The sequence below is a fragment of the Vigna unguiculata genome, chromosome 3 (genome assembly GCF_037176805.1).
Source record: "Vigna unguiculata cultivar grain cowpea cultivar isolate G323 ecotype 2 chromosome 3, ASM3717680v1, whole genome shotgun sequence".
Lineage (NCBI taxonomy): Eukaryota > Viridiplantae > Streptophyta > Magnoliopsida > Fabales > Fabaceae > Vigna > Vigna unguiculata.
Window position 1 is genome coordinate 741,770 of NC_140794.1, and position 27,261 is coordinate 769,030.

At 32.5% G+C, this 27,261-nt stretch overlaps 6 protein-coding genes across 7 annotated transcripts; 3 read left to right on the forward strand and 3 right to left on the reverse strand.

Moving 5' to 3' along the window:
* Nucleotides 1–1,096: 1,096 nt before the first annotated feature.
* LOC114176447 (Nucleotide excision repair, TFIIH, subunit TTDA) lies at nt 1,097–2,522 on the reverse strand. 2 transcript variants are annotated; one of them, XM_028061490.1, is made up of 3 exons: nt 2,338–2,522; nt 1,887–1,935; nt 1,097–1,627 (listed from the first exon to the last, which is right to left on the reverse strand). In XM_028061490.1, the coding sequence occupies exons 2-3, from the start codon at nt 1,919–1,921 to the stop codon at nt 1,450–1,452; spliced, it is 213 nt and encodes a 70-aa protein (XP_027917291.1). In that variant the 5' UTR covers nt 1,922–1,935; nt 2,338–2,522; the 3' UTR covers nt 1,097–1,449. The 2 variants fall into 2 exon arrangements, with proteins under 2 accessions (XP_027917291.1, XP_027917292.1); XM_028061491.2 differs by lacking the exon at nt 2,338–2,522 and having other exon boundaries at nt 1,887–1,947.
* Nucleotides 2,523–3,674: 1,152 nt separating this feature from the next.
* On the forward strand, nt 3,675–5,451 carry LOC114178133 (putative two-component response regulator ARR19). Its single transcript, XM_085671269.1, has 5 exons — nt 3,675–3,798; nt 3,885–4,040; nt 4,141–4,497; nt 4,624–4,673; nt 4,780–5,451. The coding sequence occupies exons 1-5, from the start codon at nt 3,675–3,677 to the stop codon at nt 5,449–5,451; spliced, it is 1,359 nt and encodes a 452-aa protein (XP_085527395.1).
* A 677-nt stretch (nt 5,452–6,128) lies between these two features.
* Nucleotides 6,129–9,172, reverse strand: PFD6 (prefoldin 6). Its single transcript, XM_028061611.2, has 5 exons — nt 9,014–9,172; nt 8,853–8,923; nt 8,646–8,770; nt 6,720–6,780; nt 6,129–6,483 (listed from the first exon to the last, which is right to left on the reverse strand). Exons 1-5 carry the CDS (start codon nt 9,087–9,089, stop codon nt 6,427–6,429), a joined length of 390 nt encoding a protein of 129 aa, XP_027917412.1. The 5' UTR covers nt 9,090–9,172; the 3' UTR covers nt 6,129–6,426.
* Nucleotides 9,173–12,051: 2,879 nt separating this feature from the next.
* Nucleotides 12,052–15,744, forward strand: FKF1 (flavin-binding, kelch repeat, f box 1). Its single transcript, XM_028063597.2, has 2 exons — nt 12,052–12,610; nt 13,915–15,744. The coding sequence occupies exons 1-2, from the start codon at nt 12,327–12,329 to the stop codon at nt 15,518–15,520; spliced, it is 1,890 nt and encodes a 629-aa protein (XP_027919398.1). The 5' UTR covers nt 12,052–12,326; the 3' UTR covers nt 15,521–15,744.
* Nucleotides 15,745–17,816: 2,072 nt separating this feature from the next.
* Nucleotides 17,817–25,640, reverse strand: LOC114178170 (phragmoplastin DRP1C). The gene is made up of 16 exons (XM_028063919.2): nt 25,273–25,640; nt 25,122–25,185; nt 24,390–24,497; nt 23,994–24,095; nt 23,206–23,256; nt 23,037–23,098; nt 22,445–22,535; nt 22,253–22,317; nt 21,913–22,107; nt 21,669–21,788; nt 21,513–21,583; nt 21,151–21,376; nt 20,419–20,469; nt 19,837–20,086; nt 19,141–19,280; nt 17,817–18,195 (listed from the first exon to the last, which is right to left on the reverse strand). Exons 1-16 carry the CDS (start codon nt 25,402–25,404, stop codon nt 18,070–18,072), a joined length of 1,854 nt encoding a protein of 617 aa, XP_027919720.1. The 5' UTR covers nt 25,405–25,640; the 3' UTR covers nt 17,817–18,069.
* An 861-nt stretch (nt 25,641–26,501) lies between these two features.
* Nucleotides 26,502–26,924, forward strand: LOC146887405 (uncharacterized). Its single transcript, XM_085671271.1, has one exon. The coding sequence runs from the start codon at nt 26,502–26,504 to the stop codon at nt 26,922–26,924; it is 423 nt and encodes a 140-aa protein (XP_085527397.1).
* The last annotated feature ends 337 nt before the right edge of the window (nt 26,925–27,261 follow it).

Genomic DNA, 27,261 nt, shown 5'->3' on the forward strand with positions numbered 1-27,261 from the left:
AAGATATAAAATTGCATGTTAGAAAAGGTTAGGAGAAAAATTTAAAATTATCACATTTTGTAAAATCTAAGTAAAAGAGACATAATGAAAACAATAATTATTATATTAGAAAGTAATGCACCAAGTTCTCAAATTCATTCATTGAATATTTCTTAAAAGTTCTCAAAGATGCCACCAACTTCAAGTAAATATAAGATAATTCAAGTACAAGTAAACAATAAGCAGTTTACCACTATCTCCAGTCTTTAACAAAAAGTGTGCTCAAATAGACATTTTCCGAATCCAACTTTAAGGAACTAAACTTCTATGCGACTATATCACAAGAAATTCTCCATAAGCATAATCCAACAGTTGCAACGAGGTCTCAGTAGTTCTTGTGTTTGAGTCACACGTTTCACTGGTTTATAACTTCTGATACCACAGATAAATGTCAAAGGGGCGATACAACGTTGTAGAGCAAAATGTGTTCCTTTAATCATTTAAAAAGAATTAATTGTACCCCAAAAACAGGTCACTAAATTACTGACCACACTTCATAACAGCCCCAAGCGACTCCACATAATTTTAAAAACTGAAAATCTACTAGAAAGTAACAGCTAAACAGCACACTCACTATATGGAGTAAAATTCTCCATAAGGTGAACAACTGAAAGCAAATACTATTTTATTTCTTAGCAATACACGCACTAAACTTTTATTTAACTGATATTTTAGTCTATGTATTGCTTAATTGAATATTTACTTTTATAATTTATATTTATGAAAACATATTTTTCAATTAATGGTTACTTTTAAGAACAAGTTAAAATCTGTGACATTTTTTAAACATACCATGATATATCCACTAACCAGCTTCTTTAGCCATTTGTATTTACTTCCACATAACTAATTTGAATAAACAAAACTGATTTGTCTGTTTTTATCGAAATGATTCACTTTAAACACTAATAGGAGAAGAAAGTAAAAAGGTAAATAAGTCAAAAAATGAATGCATGTTATAGTATTTCCTATCTATTTTCTCTTAAACATATATGTAAATATCAATTTAAAGAAGAAATAGATGGTTTTACATCATGCTAATATGCAACAGTTCGAATTTAGTCCTCAGAATAATGTCTTCCTGTTTAGCATTCGTGAAAATGTGTTAAGTAAAATCCCTATTTCTGTAAACAAGCCACCAAAAGATGGCAATTCTCAGAAAGTGAAAGGAGTTATTATTTGTAAGAACAAACGTCATATAAAACTGGTAAATCTAATCTAGTTTGGAAAGTGGAGTTGTGGGAGAGGGAACAACAGATAATTTCTTTTAGAAAGGGAAAATTATACTTATTACATATCATTTTTCCCTGCGCACTATGAAAACTATAAAGAACATTAAATGCTCTTACATAAGCACTGCAACAGTTGCTGGGAGATAGAAATTGAGAAGGCCAGAAAAGCTATGCGGAGTCAAGTAGGTTTGACATATGTGTTGTCCTCTCTAAACTTGGCGATTTGACTCCTTATCATTCCCTCCATATGAGGTTGGACAAACATGTGGGTGCTATCCAAGACATGTATAATGAACTTATCAGCTGCAGGAAATGAAGCATTCATATTGATGATATATTGTGCCATGGGAATGTCACTGCATAAGACAATTTAGCCAATCATTGATGCAGATTACATAAATGAAAGGAAAAATTAATTAAAAGTAAACCATGTTCACTCCAACTATGGTAATTTGATACCCCATTAGTGACTGGTTGTTTGTATGTTAATAAACCAAAACTTCCGGCAAGAGGTTATAGTATGTAGAGGTTCCAACAATAGCTAGTTGTAAAAATAACCATTAGAATATTTGGCTTACAACAGTCATAATTATACAACTTTCCAAGAGGTGATACCAGGAAATGAAGACTCCTTTGGTGGCATTGACCATGGTGTATAACCTTCCTGGAGAGAAAACTAAGACAAGTTACAACAGATACCATAACATTCGTCATCATTGTAGATAGTAATCAATAACTGGCTTATTTGATACAGAGCTAAAAGTGCTTTACAAAGCTTCTCTTAAAACATACTTATCCAAACAAGCCATAATCTGCCCCTAGTGATTTTCTTACAACAAAATTCATGGTTATCAAATCAGGACATTAATTATTCTTTCCTCCATACATCGCAAGTCCAATGAACTATGATCATAAATTAATCTAATCTTTCGTTTAAGATGAAATCAAAAGAATTATATGAATTGAACTGAGTAACTTAACATTAGGAATGAAACGATGCAATCTTAAGCGAAAAGAACGAAATAAAGGATGCAAAAGCTTGGTATCATCACACGAACTTCGCTACCTCAATTATATTCTTCTCTAGAGTTGGCACAACCGCTCAAGCTCCAATCCGCGATGGCGAAAATTGTGGTAGGTTTTACATGAAAGGGGAATTTGGGGAAGAAAAACACGCAAGCTATTGGGCCTTCCAGGCTCACGTGATACGTGGGAGTTTCATCCTGGACTTCACGTATTTCTTTGGATTACTCAAATTTTTTAGAATAATATTTTTTGAATGGACAATGATACTTTAACCTATTTTTTTATCCACTTTTAACTCACCATTCTTATCATTTTTAGATCATCACATCACATCATTACAAAAAAATTAAAATAAATAATCTAAGAGTGATGGATTAAAAGTGAGTCAAAAAAAGTGGATTAAAATATCATTTTTCTTTTCGAATTTATATTTAAGAGAGTAATACAATTGTTTTACAATAAATTATGTTATTTAGATAAAGAATTTTAAGACAAACTAAAATTCAAAAAGTTCACGAAAATAATTAGATTACTTAAAAATAGATAATTTTAAATTTCACCTAAAAAGTAAAAAGTTGAAAATTTTCAGATAAATTTTACCTATTCTTTTTAATTTGACTTTACTTAAATAGTTGTCAACATAAGAAAAATAGAAATATTGTTGAGATGACAGTTTTTCAATTAATGTCAACTAAAACTTGTTTTAATATATATATATATATATATATATATATATATATATATATATATATATATATATATATATATATATATATATATATATATAAATCCTAAATATATTTTAAAAATAAGTATGTACGAAAAAAACAGAAAAAAAAAACCCAAGAGAAGAGAGATTTCATGTATATTAAAATATAGTAACGGCCTATCATTTATGTTATTTCCATGTAAAATAAAAGAAATAATTGATTTATGTTATTTCCATGTCAAATAAAAGAAATAATTGGTTATATTTGATGTACAACGTGATTTAATACAATAACAATAAGTAATTTATTTAGTTAATTTAATTTAATGACTATTTACTTTATTATTTATTAAAATATTACTGACTCGCCCACATAATAAAATTATTATAATTTTTTTTTTCAATTGATCATATATATAAAAAGGAATTTTAAAAGCATAAATGTTCTTCATATTTACTGAATGGGTTGTGTGAAATATTTTTAATTGTAAAGCATATTATCTTCTTATTTATCTTATAGTTGACTTCGGTTATTTCCGAAAAATCTTTATCAATTTAGAAGGGATTTGGATTTGAATTATAAATTACCCACCAATTGTTAACAAAACATACCTTATATATTTCTTTCTTTCAATTGCTTACCCAAACTTACCCAACAGTGTGAAGTGATGGCCCAAATTTCTTCTCTTCACTTCTCTGAATTCCCATCAATTCTTAATGTTCTTGTCATTGACAGTGATCTCAAACTTCTTGAATTCATCAAGAAAACATGCAACCAGTATTCTTATAAAGGTCAGATATACAATATTCTATTCATAATCATTTGTTAAGAGAAAGATTCTTTAGTTATCTTGATGCTTGTTTTGAGTTGTGTGCAGTTATGACATTTTCTGAATCTCTAAGTGCTGTCAATCTTTTGCGGGAAAGAAAAACGCATATTCATTTGATACTCATTGAAGTCCACATGCCAATTATGGATGGCTATGAATTCCTGCAATTCGTCAAGAAAGAAAGAATTAATGTTCCTGTCATCAGTATGACTACTACTAGTTTACTTTACATTATTCAAAGTTTTCGATTTTCGATTTTGACTATAATAAAGAATAACTTGAAGTTGTTCTACAATGTGTGCAGTGATGTCTGAAGATGATAGTAAAGCTTCCGCAATGAAGGCTATTGAACTTGGAGCTTGCGATTATCGGAATAAACCCTTGTGTGAGGACATGTTAAAGAATATGTGGATACGTGTTTTTATCCAGTTCCTGAGGGAACATAGGACCCAGAACAATATTGAGAGCTTGGGTGATGATAATAAAACAGAAGGGACAAGTGTTAAATCTGAATTTGATTCATCCATTGTTGGTAGGAGAAATAGTACTTTCAGAGAAAGTGATGATGTTGATGAATCAAAAAATTCTGTGAATCGCGTAGTATGGTCACAAGAACTGCATACTATATTTCTCGATGCTATTAGAAGAATTGGACTCGAAAGTATGATTCCTGGGCAATTGTTTTATTTTTCTCTATTCATCAGTATCTGTTCTTGTGTTCAAATTGACCGATTTAGTTTTCTTAATTATTTTGTTTTAGATGCCGTGCCAAAGAAGATTCTCGAAGCTATGAACATGCCTGATTTGACAAGAGGACATGTTGCTAGTCATCTACAGGTTAGTACATTTTATTCTCTATATAGATTTCATTATTGTTTAGTGTGTTTTTGTGTAAAGATACAGAAAATCTTATGTTAACGGGAACTTAAATTTTGATTGACAGAAATACAGAAAATTTTTGAAACAGGAACAGCAACGAAAACTTCATGAAGAGAATGAGATGTATTTGGTTTCAGGTAATAAAAAACCAAGGTTGTATGCATCTGGGGAAAACAACTTGCAACCGACACATCCTGGTCTCACATGTAACATCATGGAACCACCAAGAGAGAAATTATGTGATCCAAATGTACAAGTTGCTGAACATTATCATGCAGAACAACAAACTTTGGCACATGATTCTCCTTATCCTTTGCCAGCGTTTCCTAATATTTCCATTACTAACAATTTTCCTGAGTCTTCTAGATATGAATTATGTTCCGTACCTGATGCGGCTACGATTCAGATGAATAATATGCAGCATCCTCAAATTCATCGAATCGACTTGCCGTCATCCTTCATAACTATTTCTGAAAATTCAGCTTCTTGTCCTCAGAATTACAACTTTTGCATGAACATGCCACCTCAACCAGTAGTACCAGGTGAAAACAACATAGGTCAAGTGGCTCGGTATGAGTACAACAATGGAGCTTCTATGCATTACCCACCACAGCTTCCTCAAAACGCAGGTTTCCCAAATGGTGTTGTGAGATATTTTGCTGCCTCTACAGATATTAATGATCAAACAATCAAGAAGGAGTTAAATTCTATGAACAATGGTCATCACAATCCCTGATAGACATTTCCGTATTCTTATCACAGTTTTTTTTTTTTTTTACTTAATTGAGTATTAGACAAGTTTGTAAATTGTAACTGCTTACAACAATATATTTTGCTTTATCAATAGTTTGCATTGACATATTAATAGATAGTTTTGGGGGGGTTTTACTGTTGACAGTTGTCTGCACGAAGAATATTTAGGATTTGCGTAGTTAAAATTGGATTACTTGAATAATAACTTGCTTTATGAATATGCGAGAAGTTTGCATTGACAGATTAATAGATATGGTTTGGAGTGTTTACTGTAAATAAAATATCAGTTTTATATTTGGATATATATACATATCGTAAAATACAATTTCGTTGGAATAATTGGAAAAAATAATAATATAAATTGAAAAGGATAAAAGATAACATAGTTTCTCTTAACTTCTTATCATAATATTTTGTTGTTGAGTAATTAGACAATTATTAAGAATATAAAGAAAAAGGAAACTGAAATTATTAAAAAGTGAAGAAAGAAAATTTGGGAGTTACTAAAAAAAACAGAATTTCTGTTACCTTATGACGACTTTTTGTTGTTATTTTTATGAAGAATGATACTTGATAAAAAACAAAAGAGATAGATTGTTTGGTTTGCAAGACAATATGCTGTTTTGAACTAATTACACATTAACAAATGAGAATAGAATCTTGTTGAAAGAAGATGCTGAGTGAAAATTTCATTTTATGGAGTTACCATAATTCAAAAATTATAAATTAATTCCCCTCCCCGCCAAATCTCCTTAAGGACCTCTTTCATTTCCTTCTAATAGAACACACTTGAAAGAAAATTAACAGATACCAACTACAATATCCACTCAGATCTCCGAACGGTTTCTTTTCATTCCTAAGACTTAACTTTCAGTCTAAAACAAAGGCGCAAAATACAAATGCACATCCAACTTTAGCACAGTTAAATTACAATGCTGGAACAATATGTGAGGGGAAACTACGCCTTTGCTTTCCCAGACTGAAGAGATTGAATCCTTTGTTGCAATTTCAGTATCTGCAACAGTGACAAAAGAAACTGGATATCAGTCATTTATAGGATCCATCTGGTTAAAAGAATCTTTTACAAATGCATGAAACTGGATCACTACATAATAAGTAGACCATAACACATATATCCATTCAAATTGAAATGGCATTCAACTTACCGGCATCAAATATCAGATGGAATGACCAAAAACATGTATAAGCAGAGACCAAAGATAAAAAGGAAAGGAAGCAAAAGTTACAAACCGTATCTTTCTTGCTATTTTGCTTCTCTTCCAAATCTTGAACTGTGGCATCAAGCCGCTTCCTGTCACACATAGAACAATTACATTCGTGATAACAAAAATAAAAATTATAAAACATAAGATACTAAAACCAGCCCAGACATAAAATGAAAAGGATGGCTAAAAAACATAAAGAAGCCAGCAATGGTTAACAGTATTAGAAATGAGGGAAAGATAGGACATAGAGAATAAATTTAGTACAAGGTAATCCATCTATCTATCCATGTCATAAAATATTTTGTAATTTATTTGTGCATGTTTGTTGCCTGCCTAATACAAATACAAGCCTAATCTTTTGTTTGGGCTTGGAACCAGCTACACACGGAGTTGTAATAAAACAAAATAGGCTCAATGTTTGTATATATTTTTTGTTTCCATGTTTGTATATATCTTTTGTTTAGTTTCTTTTCTTGAGTTTCTTGCACTGTGTTAGAGTAGATATTGTCTTTTACATTTTCCCCCATAGTCTACATTAGTTTTCATGGATAACATAACACAAATTAGCTATTAGAGTTGGAGTTTCCTTATGTTGACACATTGGTTGCCACTCTACTACATAAGAGGGGAGTTTACGATTTTGTAAATCTCTATGCGAATGGGGATTCAACAAATTGGCATTGTTGCCGAGGAAAGAAAGACTTAGCAGCCATTTGTATTTAGTTACCATCTGTTTTTCCAGTTTGAGCATTTTAGATAGGAGTAATCTATATTTTTCTGCCACTGTTATACACTGTTTTTGCTATGATCACTGTTCTATTTCGGTCACTGTGTTTACTGTAAGTGTGTGACCAAGTCCAGACCGGGTTCAATACACAGATTTCACTTTGAGCTTGAGACAACTTGAAGGGAGATAAAGGAGAAAATTCAAAACCAATTTGAGTCAGGACCTCTAGACCAAACTGTCAAGCCTGTTGAACCAGAACCAGTTAATCTAAGAGACATAGACCTGCAATGTGAGAGAGAACCTGGAAGGAGTTGGCAAACGTGGAGGCAGGCTACCAGCATCTGTATATCCAGACTCCACATGCCGAATGAGCTGCCAAATTTGAATTGAAGCCAAAAAGTTCCATGGAATGGCGGGAGAGGATCCATACAAGAGAACCAGTGATGGAAGAATAGTGAAATTCAGCTTCAGTTTTCGTTCCAGTTTTTTCATTTTCCTCTTCATTACCTCGGAACAATTTTCTTTCTGCATTTTATGCTTAATTCTGTACTTGCTTTGCTGTTTCCAAATTGTTTTCCTTGCGGACAATGTGTCAAGTGTGGGGGAGTGGTTTCATTTTTGCATTTTTGCTTAGTTTCCTACGCTCGCTGATTGCTACCTATATGCTTTAAACTTCTTTTTGCTATTTTATACCCTTGATTGCTGTGTTTTTAGTCATATTTGAACTATTTGCTGTTTTGAGTCGGTTCACCCATCCTTGTTAATAGCTTCATATAAATAGCAGATACTTCAAGCTTACTTATTTACTCTTTTGTTGCAAACTAACAAAAATCAATCCTATGGGACCGGACACCTAATAGTTCCTTGATTTCCTATTAAGATCTACAACCACATATGATAATCATATCAATTGAAAAGTATAAATAGAAAACGAAAACCATTCCATTTTCTATAGGAAGAAATGGAAGAAGTGGTCAGAAGCTCTTTGGAAGACCCAAGATTGATCAAGATTGGTCACACGCATAGTTTCCAAGTGAGAGCAAATGTGTTAACTAGTATCCTCAGGAATAACTAGGTTATGTGTTTCACCTCACAATAAGGGCATACGATAAAACGTATTTTAACTAAATAATAAAACACAACCATGATAAGCTAATCATATGACCCACAAGTAATAAACCCCAATACCCATCATGACAATAAAAGGGGAAAACACAAACTTACAATTCAGCAGAAATGTATTCGATTCTCTTGCGGACATTTGCATTGGCCTCAGCCAAATCTTGTTTAACAAGTACGGGTCCAATCAACTTGTAAACATTTGCGTCTTCTTTCAACAAATCAAGTTCCTTATTAAAAGGAACACACATAATCAGTTGACATCGTAGCAGGAAGAACCAGAGAACAAATAAAAATATATGATTATGGTACCTTGAGGACGAGCTCGTTCTCGCCAAGCTGAATCGTGTACTTCTTTCTCATTTGGTGATTCTTCGCAATTTCTGCAAAAAAAAAAATGGGAAATTCATTGCACGAATTAGAAGAGTGAAACCAAATAGAACAATAATAGATAAGGGGAATAGTGAGCGTGCCCTTCTGGAGCTTGCTGAGATCATTGGCTTTGTTCTCCAATTCACGTTGAAGATCTCTGAGGTTGGACGAACTCATCGTGTTTCCGACCTTCTTCCTACAATTGCAGTTGTAAAACACCAATGACTACGGCTTTTGTTCTTCTTGTTGTTGGGTCGGCCCAACCCCATTAAGAGCCCAATCAGTATCACTCCATTCGAAAACTCTATTTTAAATTAATAAACTCACACAACCTAATTAAAATTACTATCCAAAACCATATTTTTATTTTATTAAAATGATACAATTTGAAAGTATAAATATAATTCTTTACAAATTATATCAATAAAAATTAAATAATTTATATATATTGCTGATAGAAGGAATTCAGGACATTCGTGACTTTTAATCTTTAATGTGGCACTTATCATTAAGTAATATATAATTTTTAAATTCATTGTTTAAATTCATCGTGGAATAATTTATAATTTTATATTTTACTAATTTTTTTTAGAAAAATATAAAATATATCATTGTTGTTCTTATAACATAAAATAATTAAATTTTAATATTTTTTTTTTCTCTTCTTACTATAGAGTCACGGTTTAGAAATTGTTGATAGGCTTTGATATTTAACTTTTTTTTTTCCTTTATTCTTATTAACAACTTTGAGTGTACGTGTTTTATAGTTCTTTTTTAGGTGTGAAAAACTATATATTTTTTTTTTATTAAAACTTAACTCGCATATTTTTTAAATTGTAGAGCTTTATGATTAATAACATTAACCAAAATCTTATCTTGAATTTAATTGTATGAACGGCACTAGTCAATAATTAAACATTAAAACATTCATATTTATTCACAATGGTTTTAATACAGATGCTAAAAGGACCAAAGAGTTATAGTAAAGTGGTTAAATTTTTTTTATATTCTTCCATCAAAAACAGTATGGTAAGACTAAGGAAGAATAGTTTTTTTTTAATTTGATTATATATATATATAACATATTTAATTATGTAAATATTTTATAAGTTTTTTATTTCTTAAATAACCTTTTTAATTGAATAATTTTAACTATTACCTTTAAATTATTTTGTTAAGATTAATAATTAAAATTTAATTTCTAAATATTAATGATTTAAGTTATAATTATATATTTACATATTTTAGTAATTTATTGTTAAAAAATAATATTTTAAATTATGTTAATTTTTAATTTTTAAAAAATATTAGTGAGTCAATTTCACAAAATAAGAGTTGATAGGTTAAAAATACCAACCTAACCATTTTAACACCTGTGTATAAAGTGTTTTTACAATTTAATCTACTTATATCATTTAGACTACACTAATCACATTAAATATTAAGAAAATAAATTAGTCAACTAACTACTTTAATACTTTTATTGATATATATACAAAATTTACAATTGCTTATATTGATTAGTAGAATATATCATTATTTTATTCAAGAGATTGTTATTATACAATAGTTATTAATAATTAATGATGTTAATCGTTTCTACACTTTCTTTAATAAATATTTATTTAAAATGCTTAATAAAAAAATTATTGTTAACAATTATGGAAATAAAATATGAGAATGTAATGGAATTACTAATATGACCATAAGATATTTTAATTTTATTATTTATTTTTATTAAAAATTCAAATTGAGTATAAATCACCAATTCTTAAAACTAATGTACAGATTTATTAAGATTTTTAAAATATTTGAACCTAATTCCCTTGATTTTCAATATTTCTTTTGATAATAAGTGAAAAATTCCTCTACTAAGTTAAGTTATACTATCTCATTTATGCAAAAAAGTATTAAAGTTTAAACTACGATATACATAAGACTCACAAATTGGTCTAAATAAACATTTGTCTCAAAAACTACATATATTACTCTACTATGAGATTGATACGATGTCGTCAACTCAAGACTACATCATACGTTTGCACACATATCACTCATGGTAATAGCGTACACAAAGATCGTATAAGTTTCTCAAAACAAAATTAATAAATTAATATAATTAATCAAGGATTAAATTAACAGTCCATATTAGCAAAATTCTAAATCATCTAAGAGGGTCCCAACCAACTAATCTAAATAAATAAAAGTGGACAAAAATACTATAAATAACATTGTTTACAAAATAAACATTACGCATTCAATATCGCATCTATTTTTTTTTTTACAACACTCTGATATATTGGACTTCAAAATATTTGGATATAAGAAAAAATATCTCGTTCCCTAAAATAAGAAAACCTAATACAACTCGAATTGAAAAGAAAAAAATCACAACGAATAAGTCTTACTTATAAACATATTTTAAATGTGTATTTAAGTTGGTAAAAATAATTACACTTTCATCTATCTTATAATTATATAAATTAAAATCACAACAATTAAGAACAATTTATGTTAGTTTATATTAGGTTCATGTTAAAAATTGAAAAATAAAATTCAACATACCATAAAATTCAACATACCACAAATGTCACTTAACAATTCAAATACACATCAAAGTTTATTTATCACGGTCTCCTTATTTTTATCCTAGTCATATAGAAATCACGTAGCATTTATATCACACTATTTAAAAATTATAAAATATTACCTGCACCATAGTTTTGTTAATTCAAATGGCCTATTTATCGCATTCAAATTGTGAATCTAAAACAAATTCATATCATATTTTAAAAAAAGAACATAATTAAGAAAAGAAATGACTTTCTTTATCTTAAAGTTACATGAAAATTAATACAAGTATATTATAAATAAGAAAAAGACAACAGCACAAAGAAAAACGTGATAGATTTAATGATAAAATCAACCGTATAAAAAATGTATAAGAACAATTTTTCAGAATTAAAAAGTAAAATGAAAAAAAAAAAGTGGTATGAAATTTTTGTGGAAAGGGAGAAAGGAGAGATGATTTGACATTGAGATAGATATGCATTCTCTTACCCGCCAAACCAAAACCAAGTCACACAAATAAATATCTTCTTCCTTCCATTCCTATGACGTGGTCGGAATTCACTTCCAGATATTTTCTATCAAAATATCATCTCACCTTAGTGTTCCCCACGTTGACTCCATTCACCTTCCCTTTCACCCTTCTTTTCTTCCTTAAATCACAAATCTGCCACTCCTCTCATCTCCCCAATACCCCACTCGTAATTCCCCCCTCTCTTCGGGGCATTTCCGTCACATTATTTCACCAACTTTAACGTTGTCAGAGAAGAGCGAGAGAGAGAAAAGAAAGAGAGTTCGGTGTTAATTTTCATTGTTGCAGTTGCAGAAGAAGAAGAAGAAAAAAAAATGGCTATGGCAAAAGAGAAAGAGGAAGACGAAGGGGAGGTTCAGACCTGTGGGAAGAGGTTGAAATGCACGAGGAATGATGAAGAAGATGATGATGGTGTTGAAGCTGTTGAGGAAGAAGAGAGTGAGCTTCCTCTGAAACCAGGGATTTTCTTCTACCCGACAACCCCAACTTCCTTTGTCGTCTCTGATGCTCTTGAACCTGATTTTCCGGTCATATATGTCAACAAGGTCTTTGAAATCTCCACCGGATATCGTGCTGACGAGGCCCTCGGTCGCAACTGGTTAGAATTTTCTTCCATTTCTCCCTCTTTTTTGTGCAATTCCCGACCCCTTAACATCTGGGTTTTTTCTCTTTTCTGCATTTGACTCTGAAATTTTCTTGCTTGGCTTGAATTCAACTTCCTCAAACTAGAACCCCCTTTATGTGTCTGTCAGATTGTTCTGTTCCTTCAGATCTATGTTTAAGCTGAGATTTTTTTATGTGTTCCATTGTGTCATCTAGTTAAGAGATGTGATTCTACTGTGTCAAAATTCATAATTCAGAAACATCTGGTGGCTTTTTGCGAACTACATTCCACTGAACTGTGAATTCTGATTGGCAGTGTTTTATCCTCTGCTGTGCATTTTTCGGCAATTTTTTATTTGCTATTGTTAGCTCTTCTATTGAACTTCTTTTCTCTCCTTTTTTATCATCTCCCAAGCTGGAGTGTTTTTTTTTTTTCCGTCCATCCTTTTGGAACCCTTGTTTTTACCTAGTTACAATGTGATTTGTGAAAGTTGCGATCGGCCGATATTTCTATTTTCCTCGTTAGTGTCATAATATTATTGCTGGTATGAATTTTCAGCGGATTTTATTAAGTATCCACAATTCTTATTAATGTTCAAATGTGTAGTTAAAATACATGTGTGGTTAAAATAATTTAAAAATGTCATGTTTTGTCCATTGAAGATAGCAATTTTCTATCAAATTTGGTGGAATGTGTATTATCAACGGTTAGTGAGGGATAACTCTCTGCTTTGGTTTTAAGAGTTTTTGGTGTCTATAGTTTGAGTTTGGTTTAGTTTTGGTTCCCAGATTAAAAGTGATTATTATTTCAGGCTCCCTAATTTCAAGAACGTCCACATTTAGTCCTTAAGATTTATCTTCTGTGATCATCTAAAGAAATACCCTTTTATTTTAGATGACCAAAAACAAACTTAAATCAAGTTTAGGGACCTGAAAATATTTAAGTCTCAAGAAAATGGATACTTAGAATAGTAAGATATAAGGTTTGTAAACTGTTTGAGCCTTTGCTTCAACTAACTCTGAGAAAAATTTTGATGGAGGATATTGATTAAAAATGTGACTTTCATGTTGCCAACAGTAGGGAAGGTAGCCGGTTAAGCTGAAGAGTTTGCTTTCTTGTAAATCCTTCTTGCAGTTCCTTACTCAATCCCCTAATCAGAAACAATTTGTTTGAAACTTTGGTTTTAAGTGTACAAAATGGAATCCTGCGATCCATAATGGGATAAGACTTGTTATATACCGATCAGGGTTATTTTAAAAAAATGTCCAATAATTGCTTTGAAATTTCTCTTGTTTCAGTCGGTTCTTACAGTACAGAGATCCTCGAGCTCAGAGGAGACACCCATTGGTGGATCCTGTTGTTGTGTCCGAGATCAGAAGATGTCTCGAGGAAGGTGTTGAGTTCCAAGGTGAACTTTTGAATTTCAGAAAGGACGGCACGCCGTTGGTGAACAGACTAAGACTTGCACCAATCCACGACGATGACGGGACTGTGACACACGTAATAGGTATCCAACTATTTTCTGAGGCAAATATAGATCTGAACCGAGTCTCATATCCAGTATTCAAAGAGACTTGCAATCAGGAATTTGACAAGAATGGTAAATATTCTCCAAAGAGTGGACAATGCTTGTACAGCCAGCAGCAAGAGATGTGCGGCATTCTTCAGCTTTCTGACGAAGTATTGGCTCACAACATTTTGTCACGATTGACACCAAGGGATGTTGCATCCATCGGGTCTGTATGCAGAAGAATACGCCAATTAACAAAGAATGAGCATGTGAGGAAGATGGTATGTCAGAATGCGTGGGGCAAAGAAGTGACAGGAACATTGGAACTGATGACCAAGAAGTTAGGATGGGGTCGTCTGACTCGGGAACTCACCACCCTCGAAGCTGTTTGTTGGAGAAAACTCACAGTGGGAGGAGCAGTGGAGCCTTCACGCTGCAATTTCAGTGCTTGTGCTGCGGGAAACCGACTAGTGTTGTTCGGAGGCGAAGGGGTGGACATGCAACCGATGGATGACACTTTTGTTCTAAATCTCGACGCTAAAAATCCAGAATGGCGCAGGGTGAGTGTGAAATCATCCCCACCAGGAAGATGGGGCCACACGCTTTCATGTTTAAACGGTTCTTGGTTGGTGGTTTTTGGCGGCTGCGGAAGGCAAGGACTGCTCAATGATGTGTTCGTGCTTGATTTGGATGCTCAGCAGCCAACATGGAGGGAAGTATGCGGTGGAACGCCACCTCTTCCGAGATCATGGCATAGCTCTTGCACGATTGAAGGGTCGAAACTGGTGGTCTCCGGCGGGTGCACGGACGCCGGAGTACTTCTCAGTGACACGTATTTACTCGATCTGACAACAGAGAATCCGACATGGAGAGAGATTCCAACATCATGGGCGCCTCCATCACGGTTGGGGCACTCACTGTCGGTGTACGGAAGGACAAAGCTTCTGATGTTTGGTGGACTTGCGAAGAGTGGACACTTGCGGCTGCGATCAGGTGAGGCTTATACGATTGACTTGGAAGATGAACAGCCACAGTGGAGGCAGCTAGAGTATAGTGCATTCACGGGATTGGCAAGTCAAAGTGGTGTTGTTCCTCCTCCGAGATTGGATCATGTTGCTGTGAGCATGCCTTGTGGGAGGATCATTATATTTGGAGGTTCCATTGCGGGGCTTCACTCACCATCTCAGCTATTTCTCTTGGACCCTTCTGAAGAGAAACCATCATGGAGGATCCTGAATGTTCCAGGGCAACCACCGAAATTTGCTTGGGGTCATAGCACATGTGTGGTGGGAGGGACAAGGGTGCTGGTGTTGGGTGGACACACTGGGGAGGAGTGGATACTCAATGAGTTGCATGAGTTGTGCCTGGCTAGTCGTCAGGATTCTGACCTGTGAAGGGTGTAAAACCAGACCCTCTTTCTCTCAGAACAAGATTTTTGTTGCAAAATAGGTTTTGTTTTGGGTGGGTTTTGTTTAGTAGTTTGGTTTTGTATATGAAAAACTATATATATCATATGATTGTTGTATGACATGACGTGTGTATTACTTACTACCACTGTTTTTTGAATGATGTATGATGTATGACTATCACACTAGGACACAAACTTCTGTACATCATACACTTCTTGCCTCTTGTATCATCCCTCCTTTTTCTTTTACAGTTACTTTTGTTAATAATTAATTCTTTTATTATTATTTCTTATTATCATCAACTTTGGTACAACCAATGTATAATAAAGATAAGAAGGAGAAAAAAAAGAGAGAAACCGTGGGTAGATATCAAAAAAGAAATTGAAGGAAATATGAGTATGAGGATTGAACGTTAATAAATCCTCAATTATTAAAGGAGGTTTAGTTGGGTGGTACTAGTTATTATGAGCCTTCTTAGATCATTTTACGGATAAAAAGGGTGAATAAATGCTTAGATTTCATGCAGTAGAAAGTTGTAAAGTCTTGAAATTTAACCATTTTACTAAATTATAACTGCGATTAATCCATTTGTTAATGTAGGCCGTTATATACAGAAGTAGACCAATGATATAATTGGTTTCATTTGCTATCTAATTTTAGGAAATTAAATTACTTTTTTCATGTGTTTAGGATTACTTGCACTTAAAAAAAGAAGAAGCAAAACTGCCTGGCCAACGTGCAGTTTCAAATACAAGTGTATAAATTTTCAAATTATGATTTTAGAGTTTAGAGTGTAATATACCTTTGTGTTTGTTTGTCGATGGAGTCGCTAAAGTTAAAAGATTAATGATGAATCGATATTTTAATTTAAATTATGTATTTGTGTTGAATAATTTAGAATATGTTATTAATATTTATCATTAAAATATCTATTCTATAAAAATTGTAATACTTTAATGATAAAAATAATTTATATTTTTTATGTTAATAAGATTTAATGTATATGATTTTAGTTTATATTCATATATTAATAATTATATATTTATTATGTTTTAAAATGATTATTTATCACATTATATCATAATATTTTAAAAGTAAATTTATCAACATATCATAGTCGTGTTATATTCGACACACATATTTGCATCATAGGTAAAGAAAGTTGGAAAAACAAAATTATAAAAATGCAGAAAATGATACAAGACTTTATATTAGACTTTCTCTCCTTAAATATGTGAAAAAAAATTACCGTATAAATATTTTATTTATATTTACATATATAATATAAAAAAAATCATATATAACATGTGTTTCTATTATAATATATTAAGTAATTAATAAAATGATTTAAAAAATATATTTTATAAATTAATTTACTTTAATATATATATACTTTTTTTTAAAAAAATTTGGAAATATTTTTTAATTTAAAATTTATTTTCATTTTGATTTATAATTTAAAAATCATTATTGAAATAAATTACTTCTTAAATATATACAAAAATTATTTTACTATATAATCATATCTTGTAACAACTTTCTACTCAATTTTCACTTTCTTCGCTTTAATTCAAATAACTTCACTCAAAATATATAATTTCACTTTTTTTACTCTCTTTTTTTACTTCCTCAAAAATCCAGTAATCCAAAGGCATTGCATCCATTTCTTCACACACACAAATTATTCAACCCGACCCAAACACAATGCTAAGGAATGAGATAGACGGAGTCAAATTTTCAAATGGAGAGAACCCGACTCGTACCAATATCTTTTACACGTCATTGGAATTTTTTCTAAAATTTACACAAGTTTTTCAGTTAAACTATAATTGAACACGAGGTTTATAATCAAGTCGGAAATAAATCATTTAACAGCACCAATGAAGATATGAACGTTACACAGCTGTAAATAGAAATTTTATCAGAAGTATCTTCAAATAAGATCTCTTTTAATAACTTTCTCCGACAATTTTTAAAATCTCCTCTTTTTTCTATGGGACGAAAACTCATGAACAGATTATTGTAAATATTAGGTAATACAATTTACATATGATCATAACTAAGAGGGATGAAATTTAAATTTTCTAATGCTATGTTCTCTATTTTAAACCAATTTGATGGTTAATAGAAGAATTTGTTAAAAACATTTTTCATATGGATTATTGCTATGTTATGCAAATGGTCACCTCGGTTTTAGTTGAGAGTTTACTAATCTTTGACGCCTCTAAAGTAATCATCGGCATATATATAACAAAGAATGAAAATTAAGAGACTAATAAAATGGAGAAGTCGTCCTTCGAACATAAAAATCAAACATCTTAAGAACTGGTAAGTTACATAAAATCACAACATAGAACTCGGATCGGATGCTTTTTACACTGTGGTATGTGGGTCAAAAGAATTATACGCAAGTACGAATTTCACTTCTTGTCATGACCGTGGACTTTTTTCTGTTCGTGCTTGATTAAAAAAATAGTAAAAAAGCTACAAAATCTATAACAAATCTCACATCTGTTGCAAACTCTGGGATCTCATTATTTCCAAGCCACCGAGTCAATGTCATCCCTAGCTTGCTTGTATAATTCAAGCCTTTTGGCTATTTGATTTCTCCTTTCCATAAGGGCTGGATCTTCATCCAACATCGCACCTAATTTTTCCTTCTGCATAACAGCTCCAGTAATCAGTTATAATGTTGCTTTCGTCATATTGAAATATACATGTTGCTTTCATCAAATTTATATACATGTTGCAACAAAGTATTGTGCCTATCTCGCTTAAACAATCCTTTTGACAAATCACAAGGGAAGTATTCTATTACCCCTTTTTCCTAAACCTTTGCTAACTTGTTCTATAAGCTAGTATATGCAACAATTGACATCCTCTACAACACTTGCATATAGCCGTAGTACATGATTTAATGATACCTAAATTGCAATTTGAATCATTTTCATTCTTGATCTACTTTGATCCATTATTTCCACTATTTTATTCCTTCAACTTTGACTAATTCTAAATTTGCATACCTTCAATGTATTTATGTACGTTTAGTTGAACTATAAACATAACCTTCATTTAACAAACCTCAAGTATAATTTAGTTAATTAAAACATGAAAATAAAATATAAAATAAACCATACAAAATTGAAGATTGGACCTAAATTTCTGATTTTCTAAACTCTGAAGCCAAGAATTTTAGATAATTTTTTTTAAAAAGACCAACATTATAATTTAACCTAATTAAAATACAAAGCCACACATAGAGCCTAACTAACACACTGTCCAATCTTGATCATCCCCAAATTCAAAGCAAATATCTTCTCACGTCATACTTTTATAATTTCAAAAAAACTTAATCCAACAGTATATTTAGATTCATCGTACACAGCTTTGGTTACATGTACTTCATGATATTGACAAAAAAAAATCATTTCGTAAGCTTATACTTGAACCAGGTTCACTAAGTTATCAATGGGAAAAAAGCGGCATGGCATTGTAATTATATAAGTAAATTCAAGTAAACCATACGTAATTATAACATAGTTAAGGAACGAGAGAAAATTGTATCTAAGATGGGAAAAATTTAACCCGAAGATAAAAAATCGTACCTCCTTCTTCCCAACTTGAACGTAAAAGTAGTTCAACAAAGATCGCTTAGCCTCTCTAACTTGACAATGAACCACAGCCTTGGGTATGGTATTCTTAAGTGTATCGCAAACCATATTAATATAGGAACTTACGTTTGTTCCTGTATCAGGCAGCAAAATATATATAATACACAGAATAATGACTGTATAAACCATTAGATATGTAAAAGCAATCTCGAATCAAAATCCAAATTACGTGGAATCATGCCATTTAAATTTAAACCCTCCTTTCAAAGATTTGAGTGAATTTCAAAGCATCTCGCTCTTTACTTTATTGGAACAAAAAACTCACACAAGATATGAGAGAAAAGGGTTACACATCTTCCCCAAAATCCTAACTTTCTCGGACACAATTTTTAATATTTTAGAGTGAATGCAGTTTTGAAAAAAATAATCTTTATTTTAGAAAAAAAAAGGATTTTTTAATTGAAAACGACACATGCTGACCACATATTAGAAAAAGAAGTTCCCACATTGCTTACCAACATTACATAACTTTTACTTTTGATGAAAGATGAGTCTTAAACACTTCAGTAAAAAGATATGGTTTATATAAGCTTATCCATCTAACCAGTATTGTAGTCCTAGAATAATAATATACTAAGAATTACAATATTATTCTTAAATGTTACTAAAAAGGCTTGAGGAATATGTTACCAATTTTGCGAAGGTGATTGTCAGTATAACTGTCCATATTTGGGGGACCATTCCGGTTTGGATTTGGTGGTCCATTTGGATTCTTTTCTGGTTCAAAATGAATCTTCCTGAAAAACTCCACTGTTAGATAGCTAGACTCCATATCAACCAACCGTGTAACTGTCTTCCTGCTTTCTTCTCGGAATTTTTCCAGAGCTTCATTTGCAGCAGTTGCTATATCATTTGAAAGTGTTGGAAATCTTTTTAGTTCCTACATGTCATAAATACACCAACTGTAAAATTTAATTTGATTATATCTTCCCCATACCAATTCACCCCTTCAGATACCAAAGTTAATGATAGAAAAACTATTCACAGGTCCTGGAACGGCACCTTACATCAGTTTTTTAGCAATGACTCATACCCTTCATTATTAGCCTTCAAAGATTCATTAATTCAAGAAGGAATCCTAATAACCAACTCAGACACATGAAATAGGTGTGAACGAAGAACAAGCGCATTCAACTTGCATTTTGTTGATTTTAAAATTTTAAAATAATGACATGTCTAAAAAGAGTTTCATCAACTTGTGCACTGCTTTACCTCAGTTTCTGCAATTGATTTCCGTACAAGTTCCTTTAAAACAAAGTGAACCTGCATAATAGAAGAAAGCATGCTGTTCAGAAATGGAAAGAACAAAATCACACAGAGCAATTTAATATAAAAAAATGTAAATGAGTAAAACAGCTCCTCTTGTGGAGTAACCATTTTTATCTCATTTCAGTTACAAAAATTAAAGGAAAAACACGTGTTAAACAACCCTCATACAGTATATAACAATAATATAAGAAACACAATTATAAATGTGACTTCTGGTATAAATACGTCAGAATTTCATCATGGGAAATTATTTATTGAGAAAGGGATTCAGAAATCAAAACAGAATCAATCGTCATGAAATTTAAGTTTAACAACATTCCAGGTTTGTGTTGACGTGGAAGAAAAGAGGAAAACTAAGACGTTCAGAATCGCATGCTTGTATATATATATATATATATATATATATATATATATATATATATTTTCACGTGATCTCAGGATTTTCATTTATTTGATTTTGTCTTCACAATTACCTCCTGCTGTGATCAACACGGAGATGAATCCCTTCAGAGGTGGTTTTGAAAAAAAAGAAAACACGATAGAAAGCAATATAGTAGTTGAGGAGGAGACCTAATGTCTAAACAATGAAGTATTTCATGTTATATCTGGTAATTTCATCATACCATGGAACGGATGACAAACTAAAACAAGATATAATAAAGTAAAAAAGTTTACAGCATCCACGGAGGCTTCAGCTGGGCCTTTGAAATAGCCTATAGATCCTTCAATGAGTCTTCTGTAACCCTGCTCTGGAGCAATTAGATGGGGTTGATACCCATCAGCTTCAGTGACAACCCTCTGGACATTTTTCAGGGAAAGATGGCGATCAAAAGGAAGCTTTTTTAAAGCAGCTGGTAATTGGTGATCAAAAACTCCGTATATCCGGTCCCCTCCAGGACGGCTGAAAAAAAAGTTAGTGGGCTAATCAAATAGTTGACAAGGCAAAAAACGAAAAAGAGACTACTAAAATTCATTTGTTATAGAAAGAAACAAAAGTAAACAAGGAGCTAATTCTAAAGCTGAATAGGAGTAGTTACCCTCCTTCCAGGTGCTCTTTAAATACTTTGTCAAATGCACGACACATCTCTAAAATAGTGTATAGTTGGGCCTACGCAAACAAGTAACACAACTTAAAACACTCAGAAATAAACCATTTTCAAATTAAATTATTCAGCATAGGTCTCAGTTCTGACCCCTGAATCCACAGCAATTGGTCTGCCTATACGGTCCAACTCGGCATTTAGCTCGTCAATAGTCTTATTTATTAAGGCAATGATACTTGGTATTTTCTGTCTGATAACTTGCTCCAAATGCTGCAATCACAAAAAGCAGTGAAAGAAAACGATCACTCACCATTGGAATAATCAGAAATTAATTGAATAAAAGTAAGTTCAGTAAATTATCAAAATGTTACTGAAAATATGTAGAATATAAAACCTGAGATAAAAGCTTAGCAAGATATTCTGATCCCATTTTATGTGCCAAATGTCCATATTCAGGACTTGTCTCAAAATATTCACGCTCCTTCCTACGAGCAGCAATCATGTCAACATTCCGATTAATATCAGCTTGTGAACGGTTCACAATTCCAACCCATGGATGCTGCAGCCTGTATTGCCTTCCCTCGAGTACCTTCACGTTTTACATTTAAAATCTTCTGTCATTTTGCAACTAACAAGCTAACACAGAAACTCTAATCTCAGTTAAATGCAAGGAAATCAATTTAAGTTACTGAAGAACAAAACAGAAGATAGTTGCAGTGGTTAAGAAATCATACATCAACTGCATTAGTTCCTTTATCCATAAGATCAAGTTTGGTAACAACACCAAACGTTCTTTCACCTGAAAAAGTACAAGGAAGAATTTTTTTTTTTCGTAAATGCATGCTGCCCAAGAAAGAATGAGAAAAAACAAAAATGAATGAATCCAAATCTACCCTTGGAATTGCTTCCAATATAAACAGCCATACCTGAAGGGTCAACTTCTCGTGCGATTTTTATGGCATCTGATGTGGCAATATCTTGGTTTGCAGGAGAGATAGCTAAGATAATGCAATTTGGCTTCACAGTTGAAGAGTTCAATTAGATTGTTTACATGAAACATCGAAGATAATTTATAAGAGCAAGAGTAGACAATGAATTTGACAGAAGTACACACCAAAGGCAGTTCAATTTCCTTTAAAATGGAACATAAATTACAGAATTCAAAGTGAACTTAGACTGATTACAGGTGATGCCAATGAAGCCAATCAGAAGAATATTCTTGCAACAACAGATCAAAAAAATTACTGGAAGGAAAACATTATTGTGAGTGAATCCTACATTAACCAAAAACACAAGATGCAAGAAGGAAAAAAACCACAAGTTTCTAGCAAAAGACTACCCAGATAAATTTATTGATTACCAGAATGTAGTGTTATTTGAAGGGGTTCCAAGTGTGATGAATCATATTTCTTCTTTAAATAAGGGTGATTCAGATAAGTTTTTCATATCAAGCTTGTCTAACAAAAATTAAAATCATATCGCACTAATTCATTTTTCTCTTCATATAGTATAATTTACCTTTTCAACATAAGAGCGGACCATGTTTTCGATATCTTGAACAATACTCTCCTGCTGTCCCTCTGCAAAAAAGAAGGAAAAACTTGGTTATACGTTTAAGGTTCTAATGAGTCCTCTCAGAATACAACTCAAATTGCATATATATACTGAGAAATATATTGAGGTTTACCTACTGCAACCTTTGTCAGCCCAGGAAGATCTATGAGGGTCAAGTTTACGACTGCAAAAAAGCCACATAACTATGTCAAACAGAAAGAGGGCATTAACTATGTCTTTTATATTCATGTTGTTCAACAAGGATGGTAAGTACTAAATGAGAAAGCCAAGTGATCTTCAATCAAACAAATAAATAAATAAATATGATTTCCAAAATTATATTCGTAGAAAAATGAAATATGAAGGAATATTCACTTTGAAGCTATTTCCATTAACAATGATTCTCAAACTTCCTATAGTAGATGTAAATATTCCGTGAGATTAATATTATGATGATTTCAAGAAATAAAAACTTTTGCACCAAACCTAATGCTGAATTTGAAAATTCAGATTGACAACCTAAGCATAGGTAAAGCTTCAATTAAAGCCGGAGTGCATGGTTAAAAAATACTCTGGCTATAAAACAATCATGAAAATTACGCGCTGGATAATTAATTTGTAGAATCACCAGCACAGGACAAGACTATTAAAGTTCAGAATTCAATCAATACAAACGTAAAATTCACTTTTAAATAAAGCAGAAGACTAAATTCTCCTAGTTTTGGAAGAGAAGATTCATTCAAAGATGTCAAAAAATGTAGCCATTCTTTAAATCATAAGCCATAAATAGTCACAACAATGAAATAAGAAATAAGATGGAAATGGTAATAAAGAGATACAGCACAACATTATAAGTTTTCAATCAACTGCTTTCAAGAGCCATGTCATGTCATGCTATCAATGGAAAATAGAGGTACAAACCATTTGGAGAATAAATGCTGAGTTGAATTGGAATGTTAGAAATTTGCTTTGTCTTCCCAGTTATACGATCTGTTTCATCTGCTATTTCCTTCCTCACAGCAGCTGCATGGGAAGTAAAGGATCATTGTAGAACCAACTAACGGAGACATTGTGATAGTACAAACTCTAACTGCAGCTGTTATTTATTTGTAATCCACACACTGAACATCGGACACATAGACAAACATAATAAAATCCCCAAGCTGAAACAGGCTACGTACACATACCACATATCACCCACAAGCTCACAGCCTCTATGTTTATTTCAAAGCTATACTACCATCGAAATTATTTTATTAACAAAAACAAAAAAAAAAAAACTGAAAAAAAGGAAATTTAGATAGAAACTTCATTTACCAAAGTCAGTGAATCTCTTTCTCGGTAAGTGAAGAAACTCCGCATACTCCTGCGTCCCATTGTCTGTCTTGTGAAGTTGCAGCACTAACGGTCTCCGTGTAACAATACCTTAAAGAAAACAACAAAAAATGTCAAAAAACCATTCAGAGGCAAGAAAATAAGTTATAAGCGTCCTCCACGGCCATCAACAGAGTAATACGCGACATCTTGTAGTAAAAATAGAAAATAGTAACAACAACAAAAATAATAAATAATCATATATACTAATACATAAAGGATACCGAGATTTTCGTTACTGGCTTTGGTGTGCACACTTTTTATATTATTTTACCCTTATTCTCGCACCATTTTGACAATAACATTTTTTGTGAAAACTGTTCTGATGATTGTTATTTCTATTTTAGTAACTATCTTTTAGTGTGTTTTCACTACTACTGCTATTAATAATAGATAATAAATAAATAAATAAAAAGACCACTGGGAGAAGCTATTTTCAGTAAACCAACATCTCAAAAAAAATCTTCATATTTTCTTACCAAAAAACAGTGACCACCTTTGCATAATAGTTTTTGATTTCACAGTTAGTTTAGTAACCAGTACTCTGCAAGCATCATTTCTTGTAATATATATAAATATATATTAGCAATACTGCTTTATGAACAACATTGCTAGAGAGATCTCGTAAACTAGCGAACCAGAGCAGAAGATGGTAAGAAAGAGAGTAAGAATCACCAGATCCACGAGGCAGAAAATCTCTTCCGACCACGCTTTCAAGCACCGACGATTTTCCTGAACTCTGATATTCCACAAAAGAAATTTGAAAAACAAAAAGAAATAAAGAGTTAGAAAGCATTGTAGTTTGAACGGAGAAAGTGTTCAGTACCTGGCCACCGACGACGGCGACGGATGGAAGAGCTTCCCAAAGCGATAAACCCTCGCCGCCGTAATCGCCTAACACGGTGCAGGCTCGTTGGATCTTATTGATGAGACCGATCAAGCTCGTCATCGTCGCCATTTTGAAATCGGAAAATAGATCGGATCGGATCGGAAGAGAGATAGAAGAAACGAACGGAAGGAGATCTAACGAGAGAGGGGTTTATGGTTTTAGATCGACGAAACGCGCTTCTGTGGATGCAGAATGTGCATCCGAAGAGACGGGAAATTCGAACGGGGAAACCAACATATACAGAAAAAAAGAATGGGCACCAACCAAACGGTTCTTTATTTCATGCGCTATGATGGGGCAAATGGTCACTTTACACGTTCCAATGTGGGTTAAGTAAAGGAGAGGAAGTTCGTTCTAAAGTCATTTTTTGAATGTTATCGTGACATGACATTCACGCCCTCCGAATAATAAATAATTTATATCAAAATTCTAACTGTGTTTTCTTGCCAAAAGAAATTTTAAAAGAAACAGCGTTTTCTTGTTTTTTTTAGAAGGAACCGCCTTTTCTTAAATAACTAAATTACCTAAAATATTTACTTCACATCAGTTTTATTGTTTAAAGGTATATTTATGATGCTAGGTCATTTAAGAAATAACTAATAATATTCTAGTCATGTTATATTTGAATATCTTTAGAATTTGTAAATGAACGTTCACTTACTTTTTTAATTCAGAGTATAATAATAAATTACAGTTAAATATATTATATTAAAATACACCTAAAAATGTACTTCAACTTAAAAAAATCTACGATAGTGGAAGTTAACAAATATTTTTAAGATTTGCAAACTTATATATATATATATATATATATATATATGAAACGGTTTTTTATTATTTGTTATATCAGTTTAATAATTTCCTGGTCTGTAGGGATATTTTCTATTTTGTAGGCACAACGTGTGCAGTCTATTATGCATTATTTGTTTTTGTTTTTGGCTATATAATAGCCTGAGTTTAATGAAATGGGCATCGAGTTCCTGCACCAATATATTCTATATTCTATTTGCTTACAAACTGGTATCAGAGCTCTACGGGGCCTGATACACAAGCTGCAGCTTTTGTGAGACGTGTGAGAACGATAAGATCTAACCATGCAAAGTGAAAAATTCTCCACCAAAATTCCCCACTTTGATGTTCAGCACTATGACCATTAGAGTGAATTAATGGAGAATCTCCTACGTGCCAAGGGGCTTTGGGATATTGTCAAATTTGGTGTTGAAAAACCAGATGAGAGTGCTGATCTAACTGACGAACAGTTGGAACAATTGGAGAACGCTAGGCTCGATGATCATAAGGTAAAGCATTACCTTTTCCGAGCTATTGACCGGACTGTCTTTGAGCAAATTTTAGACAGAAGCACGTCAAAGATTGTGTGGGATTCTTTAAAGCGCAAGTTTGGAGGTAATGCACGAGTTAAGAAATCCTTGCTTAACGCATTAAGACGGGAGTTTGAGGTGCTTGAAATGATTGACACCGAAACCATCACAGAATACTTTGCTCGGGTAATGACAGTGGCAAATAAGATGCGCAGCAACGGTGAAACTATGCCTGACTCCAAGGTGGTTGAAAAATACTCCGCACTTTGACAGATCGTTTCACTTATGTAGTGGTTTCTATTGAAGAATCACACGACACAGAGACCATGTCTGTTGATGAACTACAAAGCACTTTGGTGGTTCATGAGCAAAAATTCAGAAGAATTAACCGATATGACGAGCAGGTACTAACATCAGAAAACAGTCGCAATGGAGGACGAGGCAGAGGGAGAGTGCCCAACCGAGGTCGTGGATGTGGTAGAGGAAGACAAGCTTTCTCTAAGGCCACCGTGGAGTGTTTCAAGTGCCACAAATTGGGTCATTTCCAATATGAATGCCCCCAATGGAACAAGGAAGCAAATTATGCCGAACTAGGTGACACTGAAGA